Source organism: Rhinatrema bivittatum, chromosome 10, assembly GCF_901001135.1.
Source record: "Rhinatrema bivittatum chromosome 10, aRhiBiv1.1, whole genome shotgun sequence".
Lineage (NCBI taxonomy): Eukaryota > Metazoa > Chordata > Amphibia > Gymnophiona > Rhinatrematidae > Rhinatrema > Rhinatrema bivittatum.
This window is the reverse complement of record NC_042624.1, coordinates 110,205,879-110,226,506: the sequence shown is the minus strand read 5'-3', so window position 1 is coordinate 110,226,506 and position 20,628 is coordinate 110,205,879. Positions and strand designations below refer to the sequence as shown.

The window sequence follows — 20,628 nt, the reverse complement described above, 5'->3', positions numbered from 1 at the left end:
ATAGAGTGCCCGCGGGCATATCTCCTGCCTCCCCGACCCATCATAGAGTGCTCGCATGTCATTCCTCCCCCACTCTCACAAGAGTGCCCGCGTGCATATCTCCCGCCTCCTCGACCCATCAGTGACCGCATGTCATCCCCCCACCCCCACAATAAAGTGCCCGCGTGCCATCTCTCCCGTCTCCCCGACCCCATCAGAGTGCCCGCGTGCATCTCTCCCGCCTCCCCGACCCACCACAGAGTGACCGCGTGCATCTCTCCCCCTACCTGCACCATAAAGTACCCGCGTGCATCTCTCCCCCTCCCCGACCCATCAGAGTGCCCGCATGTCATCCACCCCCCCCCCCCCACTCCCATCATAGAGTGCCCGCGTGCCATTTCTCCCGCCTCCCCGACCCACCATAGAGCGCCCGCGTGCCATCTCTCCCCCACCCCCTAGGAACAGAACGCTCGCGTGCCGCAGCCTCTTAAGCTCGGGCAGCAGAGGGCTCGCGTGCTGCCTCCTCCCTCGCCCCGGGAGCCTCCGCTGGCAGCGGCGGCGAGAGGGGAGCGGAGCCTCGCCCCCCCCCCTCCCCTCCCCTCCCTTCCCTTCGCAGCCCTTGCCTCGGGCTCCCGGCCACAGACGGCGAAAGATGAGCGCGGAGTGCACGAGTTACACCAGCGCCGAGGAGGGGCTGGTGAGCGCCTTCAGCTGCCCCCGGGCGGACGGCGAGCCCGCGGCCATTTACTGCTGCGGCTTCAAGGACGACAAGTACTGCTGCGACGACCCCAACAGCTTCTTCCCCTACGAGCACAGCTACATGTGGTGGCTGAGGTAAGGGGCTGAGCTGCCGTCCCCCCGCTTACGGGAAGCGACCGAAAGCACCGTCCTCCGTGGGACTGTTTTATCAGCTCTTTAGTAAGGGGTTGCAGAATACGAAGTGTCCGGAGCTCGGATCAAACCCCCCCCCCCCCCCTCTGGCAGCTGCGAACCAGGGCATGGAGAAGAGGAGGGGGCGGGATAGGACATGGAGGAGGTGGGGATGGGGTGAGGAGGGTGTGGGGATGGAGGTGGGTGTGGATGTGGAGATAGGATGGGATGAGGTGGTGGGGATGGGATGGAGAGGAGGTGGGTGTGGAATTGGGAGGATGTGGGAGTGGGATGGAGAGAGGTGGGATGGGATGGGGAAGAGGTTGGTGTGGGATGGTGGGATAGGATAGGGAGGAGGTGGGTGTGGGGATGGAGATGGGGAGGAGGTGGGGGTGGATATGGGCATAGGATGGGGCGAGGTGGGGATGGGATTGAGGTATGGGGTAGGATAGGATAGAGATGAGGTGGGTGTGGGGATAAGATGGGATGGAGATCGAGGTGGGGGGTGAGATAGGATGGGGAGGAGGTGGGTGTTCGGATAGGATGGGATAGAGGTGGGGGAAGGGATGGGGAGGAGGTGAGTGTGGGGATGGAGGTGGGGGAAGGGATGGGGAGGAGGTGAGTGTGGGGATGGGATGGAATGGGAGGAGATGGGGATGGGAATGTAGGTGGGGGGTTGGGATGGGGAGGGGCTGGGGGTGGGTGTGGGGATGGAGAGGAGGTGGGTGTGCGGATGGGATGGGGATGGAGGTGAGGGGAAGGAATAGGAATGGAGGTGGAGGTGCTCGTGTTTGCAGAGCACAAAGTTTGCCGCTGGTGCAAAGGGTCTGGGTTTATCGCTTCCTGAAGTCTTTGCTCCAGATTTTTAGGTGCGAGTGATAACAGGTGCTGGGCTATGGAGACAGAGTGTTTGTGAATGAGTAATAATGACCCTGTACATGGAGAGGTTCATCATTCCCAACTGTGGTACGGTGCTCCAGCGAACAAACCAATGCTCAGTCCAAAACACGTTTATGTTATGTACGGACTGCAAACGTTCTGGGCAGGGGTCTGGTCCTACCCTGGTTCTGCACCGATTGCGGGCATGGATTTGTAGATGTGGCTTTGCCATTGAGTGCCCAAGCACATCAGAACTGTTTTATACCGAGCTGAAAAGGAAGGAATCTGTACCCTGAAAGCCGAAACCGATCTAACTGAAAAAGGAGTGAGTGACTGTAGAACAGTTCATTTAGTTCTGGAAACGGTTTTTATTCTTGACTAAAATAAAATGTCTTTGTATTTTTTTTTTATTTTTTAAAAACTTTATTTTTTATTTAAAATTTTCTAAATAAACTACAAGCAAAAACCAGACTGAAAAGGGGGTGAGGAGGGGGCCTGTTCCTGTAGCTGGCAGGGAAGGTTTGGAGGGGGGGGGGGGGGTTGGAGTGTCTCCCGTCTCCCATTCAGCCGCAATGCCCCCTGCCCAGAATATTAGAACTACAAATCCCAGCATGCACTAGATCAGCCGGTCGGGTTGCTGCTTCACTCCAAGGTTAGGGGCAATAGAACTGTAAAGCACAGTTTCCTTTCAGTGTTATGCACCCCCAGCCGGCCCCTGAGATGTCCGGAGGACTCCCATCTCCTCCTTCCCCGGCTGTACAACCCCCGCCCCCCGCCAGGGAGGGCGCGACTGCTCCCCCAGCCGCGGTTCACGCCACTCCCCGGGTGCTGACCTCTTCAGTTTGGAAAGCAGAGAAAACTATGAGCCACGCAAAAAACCAAAACTGCTTGCAAAGAATGGTCGGTTTAAAGAGGCGCGTGCCAGTAATATTTAATGGAAGCACCGCTGCAGATTATTAAGGGTGGCTAATTATTATTACAAACCTTGTTACGTGTTTGACGGCTTTTCCCTCTTATCTGGCTGGTTCCTTTAGTCTTTAGCCGTCTGCATAAAGCGGAAAGCCAAAGTTGCTCGGGGCTTGAATGTGGCAGAGGCGACCACAGATCTTGACCACTTCTTTTCCAAAATAAAGAGCAAATCAGCAACTTTTTTTTTCTTTTTCAGTGAGAGGAGCGGGAAGAAATCCCCCTCCCCCCCGCAGGCTCTATTTTGAATTGCCTATGGCAGTTTTGTGCTCAGACAACACAAATGCCATTAAGACTTTTTACTTCAAATTTTAACTATGGTTAGCCGATAATTAAGTGTTAAAAACCTAACAGGGGATGCGAGTATTGTATATTACATGCACGCCCTCCAGGTATCATAAGGTAAAATTAAATAACATGCAAGGGAGGGCTTTAAGCATTTATACAACTAAAACAGGTGTTGTAGCTGAGGTGGAGGTGGGTAGCAAGGGAGGGAGGAAGAGGATGTTGGTGTTGGTCTGGTGGCACAAGGTTCTTCTTTGTCAGAGCAGAGGCATAGTCTGAGCTGTCAGAGACGGCTTGTGGTAGGAGAACTGTTCTTGCTACCCTCTTTGGGTGGAGGGGGCAAACTGCCCGTTGTTAAATGCTCTAATTATGGCCCTGCTCAGGGCTTTCATCCCACCCAAGAGCAGGGGGGGGGGGGGGGGGTAAATGCTGAGGCAGGGGAAGGCATGGAGCTCAGCGCTGGAGCCTTGCTACAGCAAGTGTAACAGATGATAATGGGGGGATATGATAGAGGTCTTTAAGATCATGAGAGGTCTTGAACGAGTAGAAATCTCTGCTGCATTTCCCACGCTTACCAGCATCCGCCGGTACAGCTGCCACGCGATCAGAGACAGAACATGACATTGCTCTACTTGCCTTCAGATCCAGTCTGAGGTCTAGATGAGCAGCATTCAAACAATGTCGTGGCTCAGGCACTGGTCTGGGCAGTTGGAGTTCAGTGAGGGAGGGAGAACAGGCGGTGGTCAGGGGCAGGTGGAGGTCAAGCAGCGTCAAGGTCCAAGCCGAGATCAAAGCCAGAAGGTAAATCAGAGATGAAGCCAGGAGCCAGTCCAAGGTCAAAAGCCAGAGATAAGGAATGAGGAAGAGCGGAGAAGGCGAGGGTCCACAGGAGCAATACAGACGCTGAAGACAGATGGAGGAGGAACTGACCACGAAGACAGGAACCCGGAAGACAACCAGGCTGCATGGAACCAGGAACCAGACACGGGGACTGAAGAACACACTCGGCACAATCGGGAACCAGGAACAGGAACGCAGAGGCAATGCACTTCTCAAGGTGAGACGATCTATTGCTGAGGCATTGGAGGGATGTCCGGGGAAGCCTTAAATACCCGGGGAGCTGTGATGACATCCGGAAGCACCCCGGCGGGATTCCCTCTCCCGGCCCTTTTAACTAGCTGGAGATCGGCGCGAGCACGCCCTAAGGGGAGCAGGATCCTGCAGTCTTAGCATCCTGCCACACAGGAGGATCGCGGCAAGGCCTTCTCAGGCCCACGTGGGGCAATCCCCGCGGGGGTCTGGAGGGCGGCCGCATCTTGCCGAGGAGGTGGCAACGACGGGCCCAGGCTGGAGGAGAGGGCGGCGGGGATGGGCCTGCAGTCCACCGAGCGCGTCTCCCGCTTTGTGAAGAAAAAAAACTTAATCCCAAGGTGGGCATTGTTTGAATGCCGAGACAGTGTCCGTGTCGGTTTTTAGCTGATATTTTCCCTGCTCCTTTCTTCTTTGATTGTTTATTTTATTTATCGAGTTTTATATACCGTCATTCAGTTTCGCCATCATAACGGTTTACAAAAATACAGAGGTTACAAGGTTAAGGAGGATAACAAGGGTTTTGAAAAGGTTCAAAAGATTGTTAACATAGGGATATTATATACAAGTTAGTTGCTGTTCAGTTTTTTCACGTTTCAATTCTTTGTTATAATCCATACTTGTGTTGAATTTAATTTTTCTTCAGGTTAGACCAGAGGGTGTTGGCGTTGTGTTGTTTATTGGGTGAGTTGGTATACTTTGGTGAACATCCATGTTTTTAGTTCTTTTTTGAAGGCTTTTAGGTTGTCTTGAGTTCTGAGTTCAGTTGGGAGGGAGTTCAAGAGTTTTGGGCTACCTAGAGAGATTTTATAAACCCTTTAAATACATTTCAAAAACACTGCATCAACCATCACTCAGCCACCACACACACCAATCACAACTCTGTCCCAGTCACATTGCAATCCCCCAATCCCCCATTACAAAATATCAGCTTGTTCAAAATCTGTATCTGTGATTTGTGAGCAAAGTTTGCACTATAATTGTTACATTTTATGGATCCAAGTGATTTTTTTCCCCCACTGTGAACCGTTATGAAGGCCAGGCCGATGTGACGGTATATAAAAACAATAAACCATAAACCACCGCTTTTGCGCTTTAAAGTGGGCATGTGATATTGAGTGTTTGGAGATCTTTGTTGGTAAACTTGCTAGTTATGATCTCTCTAGCATTGAAGAGCTCTCCTGGTTATTTTCCCTTGTAGGACCTTTCATTGTTCACTACTTGCTTTTTTTTTTTTTCCAAACTACCTATGAGCTTGTGCCGAGCTCTGTCCTATATAGAATTTTAAAATGGAAAAGATCCCTATTCAGCGTGCTTGTCTGGCTCAGACTGGCACTTAACCAGACAAACTCTGGGATTTGAAAATGCCATTGATTTGTCTGACTCTGACGTAGCCGGATATGTTTTTAGCTGTCTGTAAACATATTGGGCTACATCAGGGGTGATCTGGAAGGCGTTCCAGGGTGCCACATCCAACATTTTAGGTATTGGAGTTTGCGGGTCATAAAAGGTTTTATAGCTAAATAAATAATGTCTATTTTCAGCATTATCTGGCTAACATGGCCAGATAACTTTAGGATAGCCAGAGCAGGTATGCTCTGGCTATCCTAAAGTTATCTGGCCATGTTATATACTCAGCTATCAAACGGGCTGATACAGTAAAGTCCGCAGGCGAACACCCGCTATCCTGGCGCGCGCACAGGTCACTCTCCTGTGCGCGCGATTCTCTATTCAAATGAGGCCTGGAGGTAAAAACAGGCAAAAGGAGGTGCTAGGGACACTAGCGCGTCTGTAGCGCCGCCTGTTGGACCGGAGTGACGGCTGTCAGCGGGTTTGACAGCCGACGCTCAATTTTGCCAGTGTTGGTTCTCAAGCCCGCTGACAGCCTTGGGCTCGGAAACCGGACGCCGGCAAAATTGAGCGTCCGGTTTTCGACCCGACAGCTGCGGGCCGACTTCACTTTTTTTTTTTTTTTTTTACTTTTGGAAACTTTCAGGACCTCCGACTTAATATAATTTTTACTGCTTTTCTGTGCACTTTCCCGGTGCCCGAAGAAATTAGCGCCTACCTTTGGGTAGGCGCTAATTTCTGAAAGCAAAATGTGCGGCTTGGCAGCACATTTTGTTTTCTGAATCATGCGGGAATACCTAATAGGGCCATCAACATGCATTTACATGTTGCGGGCGCTATTAGGTTCAGGGGATTGGACACGTGTTTTCGGCTCCTTACTGAAAAAGGGGTAACGCTAGCGCGTCGAAAACGTGCGTCCAATGGCGGGTTAACAGTGCGCACTGTACTGTATCGGCCCGAAAGTTAGCCAGATAAGTTTATCCAACTAACTTTCCTAGTTGGCCATTGGATGAATATGGACCTCAAGGTTATTGAGGAAAGTTTAAAATACTAATATATCCCTTCCTTAATGCAACCCCCTCCCCTAACAACATGGAATTAAAATATTAGTTTTCAGATTGAAAACTAGGATTTGAAGCTCCTGCCACACTCCTAAGCAGCTGTGAATAATTTATTGAACAAAGGACTCTGGACATTTGAGTAGCAGCGGTTGCGCTTCTCGCTTTGCCTACGGCAGTTTATTCATTTCTCTTCGGTCAACTTTAAGAGCACTTGTGGGTCTATGCAAGGCAATGCTGGCCAGGCAATCATTTCAGTCATTGCTCTGCATGTAGACTCTGGATCCCGGCCAGTCGTATTTTTGATGAAATAGCTTTTAATTTTGATACAGCAACTGAATCTTCATTTATGTATTTGTTGGGAAGAGGTGAAGGATCGGCCATATCAAAGCCAGTCTGCACTGCTACATAGTGGGGCCTATGCAATAAAGTGTGCTCAGCCCAGTGCATGGGGCTACGCATGGTTGGGCACATGTTTTGGACACGCTAGACCAGCACTAAGGATGCAATAAGGAGATTAGTGAATTCAAAACGTGTGCCCAAAGAAATGCGTAGCCGATAGTGCCCATCACATGTGAATTCCATGAAAATGAGTCTATTAGTTATTACTAGGGATGTGCATTTGTGTCATTCGTTTCATTCGTTTAATATTACATGCTTGTATAGGAAACGAATGAAACGAATGCACATCATCCCTAGTTATTACCCCCCCCCCCCCACCCCGATGCAGGAAATCGCAGGGTGCCTAACGCACACTTTTTAACGCTGCAAATTTAACTCCAGCCCCGGAGGTGGTATGAAGTCAATTTGCGAGTCAAGGACTCATGAAAAATAAAAACAAATCTGGTCCTCTGTGTGTGCTTTTACTTAGTAAACATTGGGCCCACACGCTAGCAATTTCTTAGCACAGTTAGTAAACCAATCCTTAGAAACCGGTTTCTTCCCATCCTCTCTCAAAAAAACCTCAATTCTACCTATCTTAAAAAACAAATCCAAAGAAGAATTCGATCTCAGTAACTTTAGACCCATTGCCACATTAACATCCTTAGCCAAGTTAATTGAATCAACAGTATTATCTCAACCATCAGACTACTTATCAGAAAATGACATATTACATACAAATCAACATGGATTTCGCAAAGGTCACTCCACTGAAACCCTTCTCCTAACTTCCTTTGATTCTATATTTCGGGCTTTTGACTCTTACACGGACCACATTATTGTTTTCTTGGATATATCAGCAGCATTCGATACCATTGATCACCAAATACTTATTTCCATTCTTAAATCTATAGGCATTACAGGTACTGTACTACAATGGTTCATTTCATTCTTATCAGACCGCATCCAACAAGTCAACATAAACAATTACTCCTCCGATCCATATTCCATTGCATCAGGTGTTCCACAAGGTTCTTCTCTATCTCCTATTCTTTTCAATATCTATCTGCTACCTCTTTGCCGCATATTAGCCTCTTTAAATATAAACTTCAAAATCTATGCTGACGATATACAGTTCATGGTACCATATTTATTTTATTTATTTATTTATTTAAAATTTTTATATACCGGCATTCATGTTGCAAACACATCATGCCGGTTTACATATAACAGGGGTGTACAGTAAACAATTCAATAACCTATTTGTGTAGAAGGAAGCAGTTACAAATAACAAGGTAATAGAACTGGGAGGAGAGAAGAAAAGAAAGAGAATAACATTAGGTATAGGTATTTACATTAGTAATAACATTTTTACATGTGGAAGTGGTAGAATCTGGCTGAATAGAATTAATCGGTGTCCGGGAAAGCTTTTTTAAACAGCCAGGTCTTAAGTCTCTTCCTGAAGGTTGGGAGGCTGGGCTCCTGTCTAAGGTCCGGTGGGTCCGGACCTTAGACAGGACCTGGACCTATACACTATCATTAGTATCACTATATCTTACAACCATCGATACATGGTTATCTCATAATCGTCTGAAACTAAATCCAAAAAAAACAGAAATAGTTCACCTCTCATCAATTACCGACTCATCTATAGGCCCCCCTTCTCAACTTATATTCAATGGAACAACCATCCCCATTTCAAAATCTGCAAAAAATCTAGGCATAACTATCAATACAGATCTTTCACTAAAACAACACATATCCATGTTAACTAGGAACTCCTTCTATAAACTTCAACTCTTAAAACGGCTACGTCCTCTACTTTTTTTTCATGACTTCCGGACTATTCTTCAATCACTCATTTTCTCTGGACTGGATTACTGTAATTCTCTATATATAGGCCTCCCAGAAAACACGCTTCACTCACTCCAACTAATCCAAAATGCAGCAGCACGTATCCTAACAAATTCATCAAAAAAAACCCACATTACTCCAATACTTCAGTCTTTACATTGGTTACCAGTTAAACATAGAATACAATTTAAAATTTTGTCCATTATACATTCTCTTATCTACACTCCCAACTCGGTTACTTTATGCTCCATCCTCCAAATTTACAAACCGACTAGACACCTAAGATCATTGGAAAAAAACCTTCTTGACATTCCCTCACCTCGACAAGCCCGTCTTGATATTACCAGAAAAAGAGCTTTCTCAGTCATAGGTCCCATTCTATGGAATGCTTTACCGGATCCTATCAGATCCATATCCAATCCTAAGCATTTCAAAAAATCTTTAAAAACTCACCTATTTCGAACCGCATTTCAGATACCACCCACTAAATAATCATCTCACACTTCCAGAATACATATCTTCAGTTAGGCACCCAACATTCTCTTGCTCTGTGTATTGATTTCTTTTGCTACCTATTTAATTTTAAACAATTTGTTATTTTATATTAATGAAAAATTTTTGTAACTTATATTTTATATGTTAACCCACTTTCAATCATTATTATTCTTACTTTTAACTTTTACTTTAATTTTAATTTGTTTTTATTTTCATCTTTATTATTTTTGATATATGTAAACCGTTTTGACTAAACACTGTTTGTAAAGACGGTATAAAAATACTTTTAAATAAATAAAATAAATAGTATCCTTGTGACACTTAAATTAACTGCTTGTGGTGTTGAAAAATAAATGTGTATTGGCTTGATTAATAAAAGAAAACAATTCTTATGGTTGCACAATTAGGCACCCATAGCAAAGGGCACTTAGCTATGGGTGACTTCAGCAAACCTCAACAAAATAACACAGAAAATGGCCAGAAGAAGTGGGATAAAAATGGATGCTCATATTGAGCTCCTGTTGCAGTTGTGAGCGTCTGATGCATTTGAGTGCTATGGACACACATTCTTCCCTAGCGCACCCTTTTTTCTGCAGCCCCTTATTTAAATACTGCATCAGAAACCTAGGGGATGTGGCTGTGTGCACGTTAGGAATATGAGCGCCCGTTTTCAGCGCGCGTCTTATTGCATTGGCCCCAGTGCTGGGGCATTGGATTGGACTCAAGGGCTCACAAATGGTTGGCGAGGACCTGCTGGAGGAACATAAAATAATTGCGAGTGAGTCGTCAATGAAAGCAATCTGGTTCTCAAAGGAGGTGGCTGAAAAATAAAGGCAAAGAGAGGAGTGTACAAGAAGTACAAAGGATCCCAAACAGAGCAACGCAAGGAAGACTACCTGGTGAAGACATGGAAAGAAATCAGGAAAGCAAAAGGTCAAGTTGGAAGAAAGGACTGCCAAAGAGGTAAAGTGAGTGATAAACATTTTTCAGATATATCAGAGAAAGAAGGGAGGCTGTAGTAGTATAATAAAATTGAAAAGTGGCAAAGAGCAATGTGTGGAGCAAGATGAGGAAATAGCAGAAATATTAAACAAATACTTTAGTTCGGTGTTCACTAAAGAAGACCTTGGAGAAGGACCATTGCTGGTTGACAAGACCATGGACCGGAGTGAGGTAGATGCAAACCTATTCATGGAAAAAAAAATGTATAGGAAGAGCTAGAAAAACTGAAAGTGGACAAGACCGAAGGTTGGATGAGGTACATCCCAGGATACTAAGGGAGCTCAGAGATGTGCTGGCGGGTCCGCTGAAAAACCTTTTCAATAGATCCCTGGAAATGGGAGTGGTACTGCAGGACTGGAGAAGAGCGGTGGTGGTCCCGCTTCACAAGAGCGGTAGCAGAGAGGAGGCTGGAAACTACAGGCTGGTCAGTCTCATCTCAGTGGTGGGAAAGTTAATGAAGCCTCTGCTGAAGGAAAGGATAGTGAGCTATCTACAATCTGGTGGGTTGCTGGACATGAGACAGGGGAAGGTCCTGTCAGACAAATCTGATAGAGTTTTTTGATTGGGTGACTAGAGATCTGGATCAAGGAAGAGCACTTGATGTGATCTACTTGGATTTCAGCAAAGCTTTTAATACGGTCTCACATGAGAAGCTTGGGAGTGGGCGCCAAGGTGGTGGAGTAAATTACTAACTGGTTGACTGACAGGAAACAATGTGCAATGGTAAATGGAACCTGCTCTGAAGAGAAAACAGAGTCAAGTGCAGTGCCTCAAGGATCGGTTTTGGGACCGGTCCTGTTCAATATTTTTGTGAAGGGGTTAGAAGGAAAATTTTGACCTTTTTTTGCAGATGACAGTAAGATCTGCAACAGAGTGGTCACTGCCTGAAGGAGCAGAGAAAATGTAAAGTGATTTAAGAAAACTGGAGGAGCAGTTGAAGATTTGGCAGCTGGGATTCAATGCCAAGAAGGTCAGAGTCATGCATCTGGGGTGCGGTAATCCAAAAGAGCCGTATGCGATGGGGGTGGGGGAGAATAACGAGCACTGACCAGGAGAGGGACCTTGGTGTGTCAGTGTCTGTTGATCTGAACGCAGCAAAGCAATGTGACAAAGCGATAGCTAAAGCCAGAAGAATGCTGGGCTGCATAGAGAGAGGAATAACCAGTAAGAAAAAGGAGGTGGTAATCCCCTTGTACAGGTCCTTGGTGAGGCCTCTCCTGGAGTACTGCATTCAGTTCTGGAGACCGTATGTCAAAAAGGATGGAAGCAGTCCAGAGAAAGGTGACCAAAATGATGTGGGTTCTGTATCGGGAAACCTATGAGGAGAGGCTGAAGGATCTGCCCTGGAAGAGAGGAGGTGCAGGGGAGATATGATACAGACCTTCAGATACTTGAAAGGTATTAATGATGCACAAACATCAAATCTTTTCCATTTGAAAGGAAACGGTATAGATAAGGGTCACAAAATAAAACTCCAGGGGACGACGACTCAGAACCAACATCAGGAAATATTTCTTCACGGAGAGAGTGGTGGATGCTTGGAATGCCTTCCTGGAAGAGGTGGTGAAGACACAAACAGTAAATGAATTCACATGGGATAAACTCTGCAAATCCCTAGAGACTGGAGGAGGGAGATTAAGAAAGGGGTGCATGGGGGTAACCTGCACAGTTTGGCAGTTACTGACTGCCCTTAATGGGAGGCATGAGGATAACTTGCAGAGAGCGGCAGATACAACCCATAACAGAAAGCAGGAGGGAAACCTGCATGATGTGGCAGGTACTACCATGAGCAACTTGCTGGGCAGACTGGATGGTCGTTACTATGTTACTATGTTATTTTCCCCCCCCCCCCACTGCTAAACCAGTAAGAGAGAAAAGGGGGACAGGAAAATAAACCCAAATTGTGACTGATATCAGATGAATGGGATTATGGTTATGAGTCACTGGTGAGACCTCACTAGGAATACTGGGTACAATTCTGGAGATTGCACCTTCAAAAGGATATAAACAGGATGGGGTCGGGCCAGAGGGTGGTCACTGAAATGGTCAGTAGTCTTTGTTCTAAAGCATACGGGGACAGACTTAAACACATATACCCTGGACGAAAGACAAGATAGGGGAGATATGACAGAGGCATTCAAATATCTCAAAGGTTTCCATGCACAGGAGGTGAGCCTCTTTTCAGTGGAAAGGAGGATCTACGACAAGGGGTCATGGGATGAGGGTGAAAGGGGATACACTCAGGAGTAATCTTAGGAAATGTTTCTTTACAGAGAGAGTAGTGGTTGTGTGGAACGGCCTCCCAGTAGAGGTGGTGGGGATAAAAACAATATCTGAATTCAAGCATGGGATAGATACAGGGGATCTCTAAGGAAGTGATGAGAATTATAATGCTACATTAATTTGACGGATGGACAGATTGGAATGGCCATATTGTCTTTTTCTACCGTCATGTTTCTATGAGAAATGGACCCTGGGCCCCATTCAGTCATGATATTGGGGGGGGGGGGCACCTAACTGCTGTTTATAAAGTTTTGTTGTGGTGAAGCGTCATCATGGATATGAAGGTTGGCAGCTAATGAGTGCCAGTCCTTTCTGTGCTCAGCCTGCTTGCAAACTTCTCCCTGGTTTCCAGGTCTTAACCATATTTTTACGTCATCACCCCGGACTGTCCTTATTTTGCTCTTTCTTTTGCTCCAGAAGTACCCAATAGATTCCGAAGGACGTTCCATCACAAGTGGTTTGTTACCCTGTTTGACTTGGGACCAGCGTTTTGGAGGGTAAGCTCAGTGCACTTTGTGCTGGGCCCCGCGATCGGTAATTTTAATGTGCAGGAATTCGAGTTGCACGTTTTGTTCTGAGAACCGGGGGTCACGGCCTCTCTCTGCTCTCTTGACCATGGTTGAGAAGTCTACTCGTCCGCTCATCCGTTTCCGCTCACTTCTTCGTATAAAAGTCTTGCCGCTCAGACTGAAGTCCATGTAGCTTGAAGTAAATCCTGGGCAGTGTTTTTGATACTTCCATCAAACAAATTCGCCTGCTTCCAGCCCCATTTGTTATAGATCACAGGGCCATCACTGCATGGGCTTCAGCATCGCTTTTGATGCACGGATTAACCAGCAGTGGGAGCTGAATTCACAGGATGAGTCATTAATTAGCCTTTTCTCTTCTCTTGCCCAACTGCTTTCCTTGTATTATTTTCTTTAGACTTAGAGTAATGTCTGTCAGCATTGCGATTTTAGCTAAACACAAAATAATCATTGCAGGAAAAGAGGTTTCAGATTTTAGTGAGCACTATATTATGTTCTGGAGCGGTGTTAAAGTTACAGTAATGGCGAGTTAATGATTTGAAATCTGTGGAAAGCTTCTGCTGTGAGACCTGGTACTTTTTCACTCACTGGAGTTTCTGCGGTGAAACTGGGACAGGATGCGTTCGGATGCTGCTTGTGTGTGTGGTGCAGAGCGGTATAAGCAAGGCAGGGCGGGCGAGTGCAGAGCCCCTCCGAGCCCCTTTACTGCGGCGTGGCCTGCAGAAAGGCTACGACTTTAGAACAGGGATGTTCAGCTTAAACAGCCGCAGCGATTTCCTATGCAAGTTTATGGTTATTGAAATAAGGAAAATAACAATACAAAGCAAAAAAAAAAGCACTTAGCGCTGAGTTTAATGACGCCACAGCGCCCCGATGTGAGGCTGCTGCGAGGGTTGGTTCCTGCGGCTTATGTAGTGGATTTTTTTTGCACTGGAAACTGAAGGGAGGGGAGTGTTTTTTGTTAACTCCTGTTTTGGGGACAAGGTCGGTGGAAGCTGTGAGATACTTCCAGATCTGTTTTATTGCTGTTGTTTCGGGGTTGGGTTTTTTTTTCCAGGTGAAGACAAGACGGTTTGTTTTCCCTGTTCTGGATTTTGCTTTAGAAAGGAAGTTTTTATTTTTTTTTCTTTAGCACTTCCTTTCCTATTGGTTAATGGGAGTTTTTGGAGCTCACTCAGCTGGTTCTTTCGGTCCGAGAGATTCAAAGCCACACCTGGAAGGAGGCGAGGATACTCATCCAGCATCCAAGGGCGGAGCAGTGGCACCCATCTGTGGTTGCCACTACAGATACCAACCAACTATTCAGAGAAGAATGGCACAATGAAAGAGGAGAGGAGACAGTAGAATCTGATAGAATAGAACAATAATGATAACATAAAACCCACCTTATGTAGCTTCAGCAACTATTGCATATAAAATCAGTGCATGCACAGTTACATAGCACATTAGGATTCTTATCTCCCATAGCAAACACAGACAAATGGCATTATAGTAAAAAAAGAAAGAAGATTTTATTAACATGGAAAAGTGAGGAAAATCAGGTTGCAAGATATAAAATGAAAATCACTAGCCCTACTCTGTATCTCAGTTCAGTTTACTTGCAAAATACTTCAAACTCCCACCTAAATTCTGGCCAGAATAATAACATAAGTTCTCAGTTAAGTCTCACCTGAGTTCTGATTTCCTTTTCTTTAGACAAGCTGCTTTATGAAGCCGATGAAGATGCCTGAGATCCTGTGCTCAGTTCAGCTGCAGTGTCCAATTGCTTCAGAAGATTGGAAGTCACGATTCTCACAAAAAAAAATAAAATCAGTTTCCTCACTACTCTATATAAAAGTGTGACAGATCTTCTGAATTTCCCTGCAACTAAGACAGCTTGATAATGAATGTATGCAGATACTATTCTAAATACTGTCCTTCTAGCTATACATGAAACAAAAGGTCAGAAAATTCTTGAAACTCACACGCTTTTCCCTCACTACAAAATAACAAACCACTGCTTTCTCGGCACTGCAATATAATTACTATTCTACAGACCTTGGTTATGAGGAACGCTCCCATCTATCTGCAACTGCTCTTTCCTTTGTGGTTGCAGTTATGTGGCTGGGGTAGGAACCTTATCTCATTGCTATGTCCTTCTATCTTTTCATCACTCGGACTGTACACAAAAGACAACCATTCTTTTATACCTAATTTTAAAAAGTTCATTAGCAATCGATCCCCTGCTCCTCATTTGCTCTGGTACAGGATTAGACCCCAAGTTTTGATTCCAAGAACTGCCATAGGTTCATTCAACTCAAAAATTTCCTTCTGCATAAATATCCATTTAATCCTGGCAATTGCAGCCAGGTCCACTTGGTGTCACTGCAGTTCAGGGGATAATATCACTGTCTTCCAGCTATGGTACCCCCCCCCCCCCCCCTCCCCTTGTAGTGGAACCAGAGGGTAATTTAACATTTGCATAGGTGAGAAGGACTTCTGTAGGCTTCAAAGGAAATAATTTGCATTGGCCCCTCTCTGTCGCCACTAAAAAAGGTACTGCCAAGTAATTCACAGGTCACCATTTGCCTTTACTGTTCTTCCCTGGCATTGTATACTTCAAACAAAGAATGAACAATTTAATTCACCTTTGCTAGTCATAGCAAGAATAATATCTTAAGCTTCTGGCTTACATTATCAAGCATCAGATCCAAGGTATTTCAGATTGGGGTATTAAATTTGGGAAGACAGCACCCCCCCCAGTCAAGAACAGAAAGGAACTCTTGCTGGCATGGTGACATGGATCACTAAAACTACAGATTCACAGATTTACCAAATCAACTTTGTTTATTGGATATTTCCAGAAAGAGACTTGTACAGAGCGCCATATTTCCAGTTAACTTGATTCATCGGTAAAGCTGTGTTGGAACACCACCTTGGCATCCAGCTTAATTACTGGCACCTACCATAGAGACAGAAATCTAATGCTCAGGGCCCAAGAGGTTATCCTCCCCCTCCCCCCCCCCAGAGAATCCTGTAGGTCCAGAGCTCCGTAGATTGAGTGTGAAGAACTATTTTTCCCATGTGCAGAACATGTGCCCCGTGAACTCCTAACTAGGACCCCAAGCTAGGAGTTACACACAGACTTTCTAACGCTTTTCAACATCGTCCTACTGATAATGACCTGCGGCCAGGCCCCTTGGCTTAGCGGCAGTGCTGGACATTGCCATGCAGAAGAACTTAGGTTAAGATGCCCAGCTGAGGTCTTCCACTTCCCGAGGGCAGAAGGGGATGTGAATGCTGCAGAGGCAGCGCTTGTAGCCTCGGGGGGGGGGGGGGGGGGAGGGAGCCTGTCATTGCGCAACGGCGACACCTTAGTGGCTGGATTTAGGGCCCAAGTTTGCTAGCGAGGTTCTGAAAAGAGCCCTGGAACGTGACCCTCCCCGCCCAGCTGAAGATTGTCAGCCAGTGAATTGGGAGATAAAATAGGAGGCAGCGGGGTGGGCAAGGAGCCTGGATAGTTGCGAATGAAGGCTCGAGGCACTGTAGCCCAGTACAGGCTGATTCCAATCTGAGCTGGAAGCTCAGAGGAGCAGGAGGAGAGGAATGGGCAAGAAGAAGAGAAAGTGACTTGAACTTCATCAGATTCCAGTCCCTTCAACATAACTTAATTTAGAGGACCACGATGGACATTCTCGCACATCTTTCTCCCCCTCTTAAGTTTCAAGCTGATCCGTGCAACATAGCAGAAGTTATCCTGCCTCTGGCCGGAGGGACAGACGGACGGATTGAATCACTGCTGTGTGCGTTTTATACTTGGTGTTGAAAAGCACTAAAAATTGTATGGTAAATTTTTAAAGGGCCGTGCAGGCGTCCATGTGCGCGTGGTTCCCGGCGCGCACGTGAACAGGCCGTTTTTATAACATGCACGCGTCGCAGTGTGCTTGTTATAAAATCTGATATCCACGTGCACATGCGCGCTCGGTTTTGTCTCGGTGCGAGCATGCGCGTACGGGTGCCCAATCGCACGCACAGAGGGGGAATTTTTTAAAACACGCGTGGCAGCGTGATCGGGCCTATCCCCTAACTACCCTTCCTCCCTTTTCCCCTCTGCAGCTCGACTCCTAAACCCACCTTAACTAACCTTTTTTTGTTTCACAACTTACCTGCTCCTCCGAGCAGAAGTAATTAGTGCGTGCCAGCCGGCTGCCGGCGCGCGCTTCCCTGAGACTGCAAAATGGCGCTGTCCCGGCTGGCCGCCCCCTGCCTGCCCCTTTTGATTTGAGCCGGTCTTTGATGCATGCATGGAGAATCAAGCGTGGCCAGGGCCCTTTAAAAATCCCCGCAGCGAGCACGCGGCCCGGCCATGCGCGTATCTCACTGTTTTTATGCGCACCAGCTTTTAAAAATCTAGCCGTGTGTATACATAGTTGATGTACTTAATGAATATTTCTGCATTTATCAATTCAGAGGCATCCAAAATTGTGGGCCTGACTTTTATCAGTTAAGTCCCTAAAGACCCAATTTGGCAAAAGTTCAGTGGCTAACTATGAACATAAAATGATTTGGCTGTTTTCCATCAGTAGAGACTTCTGGAGTTAACATTTCACTGTGATCACTCTGGCCAGAAAAATCAAAAGTGCAATGCCTGGCTTGCAAATTTTATTCTAAGCACACAGCATCATAATCTAAGAAAAACATCACATTTTATGTTATTAATATTCCACCATCTGGTACAAGATAGTGATACAAAGTGTCTTCCACAAAGAGCTTACAATCTGGGACGGTAACTTTAAAACCGGCGCACATTGGCGCACGTGTGTCAGCGCGCGCGCTCAGGGACATGGGCATTTTATAACTTATGTGCGCGTTGTATAAAACGGCCTGGCAAATTTTAAGTGGGTGCACGCATGCACGAGTAAATCCCGCTTCTACCATGTAAGCTGGGGGATTTTAAGAGGGGCGCGTGCCCACGCCATTGCCAGTTTCACCAGCTTGTCCACCAGTTCACCCAGTTAACAGCTGGGCCCTTTAAACTCCCCCTAGTTTAATAGCCTTCACTCTCCCCCTCCCCCCCCCCAGTTACCCCAGACCCTTAAATCACCTCAGAATTGGCTGGATCATTTTATTTTATTACTTATCCTCCATAGCAGAAGTAAAGTCGCGCGGCTTGGGGATCTTGGCGAGCGCGCCGGGGCGTGTAAAGCGCGTACGCGCACATCTCTCGGCCAGGACCCGAAATGCCCATTCCCTGCCCACACCACGCCAACACCCCGCCCCTTTTTGGAAACGTTTCAAATGGGCACAAAGCGGGTTTTAAGCGCGTATCCGGGTGCTTTTTAAAATAGGGTCGGCGCGCGTAAGCCCAACTTATTCGCGCATCCCCCCGACTGATGCGCGCGATGGGTTTTTAAAACTCGCCTCCAAGTAGGGGGCGCATTGAGATTAATAAGTAACTTGCTGTAGGGGACTCGCACTGATTTTTGGTGGCTAAGGGAAACTGGGTTTTCCAGGTCTGTGTTGAGCTGCGTTTCTTCTGCTCTAGGGTTTAAAACGGATTTCCCAAGACTATCACCATTATCTCATCGTTTTATTTATCATAATATGGGCAGCCAGCACTGATGGTCCCCTCCCATCGGCTCCTTACAACCTTACTATTTAATAAGACTATCATCATTATCTCATCGTTTTATTTATCATAATATGGGCAGCCAGCACTGATGGTCCCCTCCCATCGGCTCCTTACAACCTTACTATTTAATAACACTCAAAGACAGAAATGGATTTCAAACAAGGCCGCAGCTTTATTGTTACAATAAACCACCAGAGCCAACTTATCACTCTAAATTCCCACCCCGGGATCATCTGCCACGCCCCAGCACAATGACCCCTCCGCAGGCCACCAAACCTGCACAAGCCAGCAGCATCCCGCCGCTAACCGGGACCCCCACCACAGCCCCCAGCAAAGGGTCCCCAGCATGAGACTGAACCCAGTCACACGCAGTTGAAGCCAGAGACAAGAAAGCCCACCACCTAGCGGGTTCCTTGCTTTGAACCCCACCCCAACTGAGTCCTGGCTCTGGTCGCTCCGCTTAACCCCCCCAAGCTGCGACAAACAAGCCCCCATAACACACAGAAAAGGGGAGGGAGGGTGGGGATCAGGCCGGCTGCTCGCATCAAAAAGGGGCGGGCACAACGGCTCCGCCCCTTTTTAAACCCCATTTGAACTTCGATGATGCGGCGAGGCCGACCAACCACAGCCCTCGGTCGGCCGAGTCAGCCCCGCCGCGTCATGGCCGCGTCAACACCGGGGAGGGGGGTGGGCCGGGACGCACCTCCCGATTCTCCCCCCCCACCCCTCCCACGAGTATCCGTCCGGAGGAGCCCGGCTGGCGCCCATATTATCATGGGCCCAGCGAGATAGGCTACCCCGGCCCTTCCATTACTCGTTTCCATCATAAGAGTTCAAAGAGTGATTCAATAAAGAAATAATTAAGAGTTTAGAGTGCTACCAGAAGATTACAAAAGATAGGCATCAGTCCAACAGTGAGTTACAATAAGCAATTCAATAGCAGACAGGTATAGCAGACTCTAGTGGGACTATCATCGGAAGAGGGACTAGGAGACAATACTAGTTTATATATAATAGGGAATAATAGCACAGGCAAAGCATAACAGACATGGTTATCCATGGGCTAAAGAGTTCGTAATGCTCGGTGGAGCAGAGAGGGTCTAGATCCGGCAAGTGAGCAGTTGATATGGTTCTTGTGGGCCAGGGTAGAGCATCAGGGATTTCAACCGGAGTTCATGGTGTCCGGCTGCGAGCCATAAGCTGCTACTAATAACCAGGTTTTCAGACTTTTCCTGAAGTGAGAATGTCTGGGTCAAGCCTGTTCCAGAGGATGGGGACCGAGCCTGTGAAAGCTCTTTTTCTGGTGGTTGAGAGTCTCTTTTCAGTAGGGCTGAGATCACACTTTCTAGCTTTTAGTATGGTCCAGGCACCTGAGTTTTGTATGAGCTGCAGGCAGTGGTCAGCTTTTTTTTGGGGGGGGGGGGGTCAGTCTGCTTTGAGCTTTGGAATGGAAGCCAATACACGTTTTAAGTAACACAAACCGTTGACACCAAGGTTCTGCTTGGGATGCACTGTTTGCAACCAATTTCCTGCAGTGTGCAGAAGGTAATGTCAGTAAACAGTAATACAGTACTGACATCCAGGAATAGCAGCACACTAGCCTCTGGTGCTTTCATCATAGGTTAAAAGGAACCATAATACTTGTGATTTTCCTTTCTGGCTAATGGTTTTGATGACTCTGGTCTAGAATTGTGTAGCATTACTCAGGAGTGCTATCTGCAGCGAGTGCAAGTCTGGACAGCAAAAATCCCTAAAAGTATTTTTATCTTCTGGGCATAAAAATCATCATACACATGCTTCAAGACTTTCAGCTCATATCTGATCCTTTTTTTGGGGGGTGTGGGGGCAGGCTAAAGACAGTTTTTACACATTTGGGTGTGGAAAAATACAAAGCATAGGTTATGTTGTTTATTAGCTAATGTATAGCAGATAACATTGCACACTTTAGCACCAAGTATACTAACAGCTGTTTCACCCATCGCTGGCACCCCCCCCCCCC

The 20,628-nt window shown here is 46.7% G+C and overlaps 1 protein-coding gene across 3 annotated transcripts in view; it reads left to right on the top strand.

Moving 5' to 3' along the window:
• The first annotated feature begins 448 nt into the window (after positions 1-448).
• SHISAL2A (shisa like 2A) overlaps positions 449-20,628 on the top strand; it is a 59,722-nt gene continuing 39,542 nt past the window's right edge. For 2 of the 3 annotated variants that reach the window (XR_003859021.1, XR_003859020.1), the window contains exon 1: positions 449-813. Coding sequence is in view for 1 of the 3 variants with exons in the window: in XM_029618687.1 (XP_029474547.1) it covers positions 632-813 (182 nt within the window). In the remaining 2 variants the exon portion in view is untranslated. The remainder of the gene's footprint in view (positions 814-20,628) is intronic. The other variant, XM_029618687.1, reaches the window with a different exon arrangement.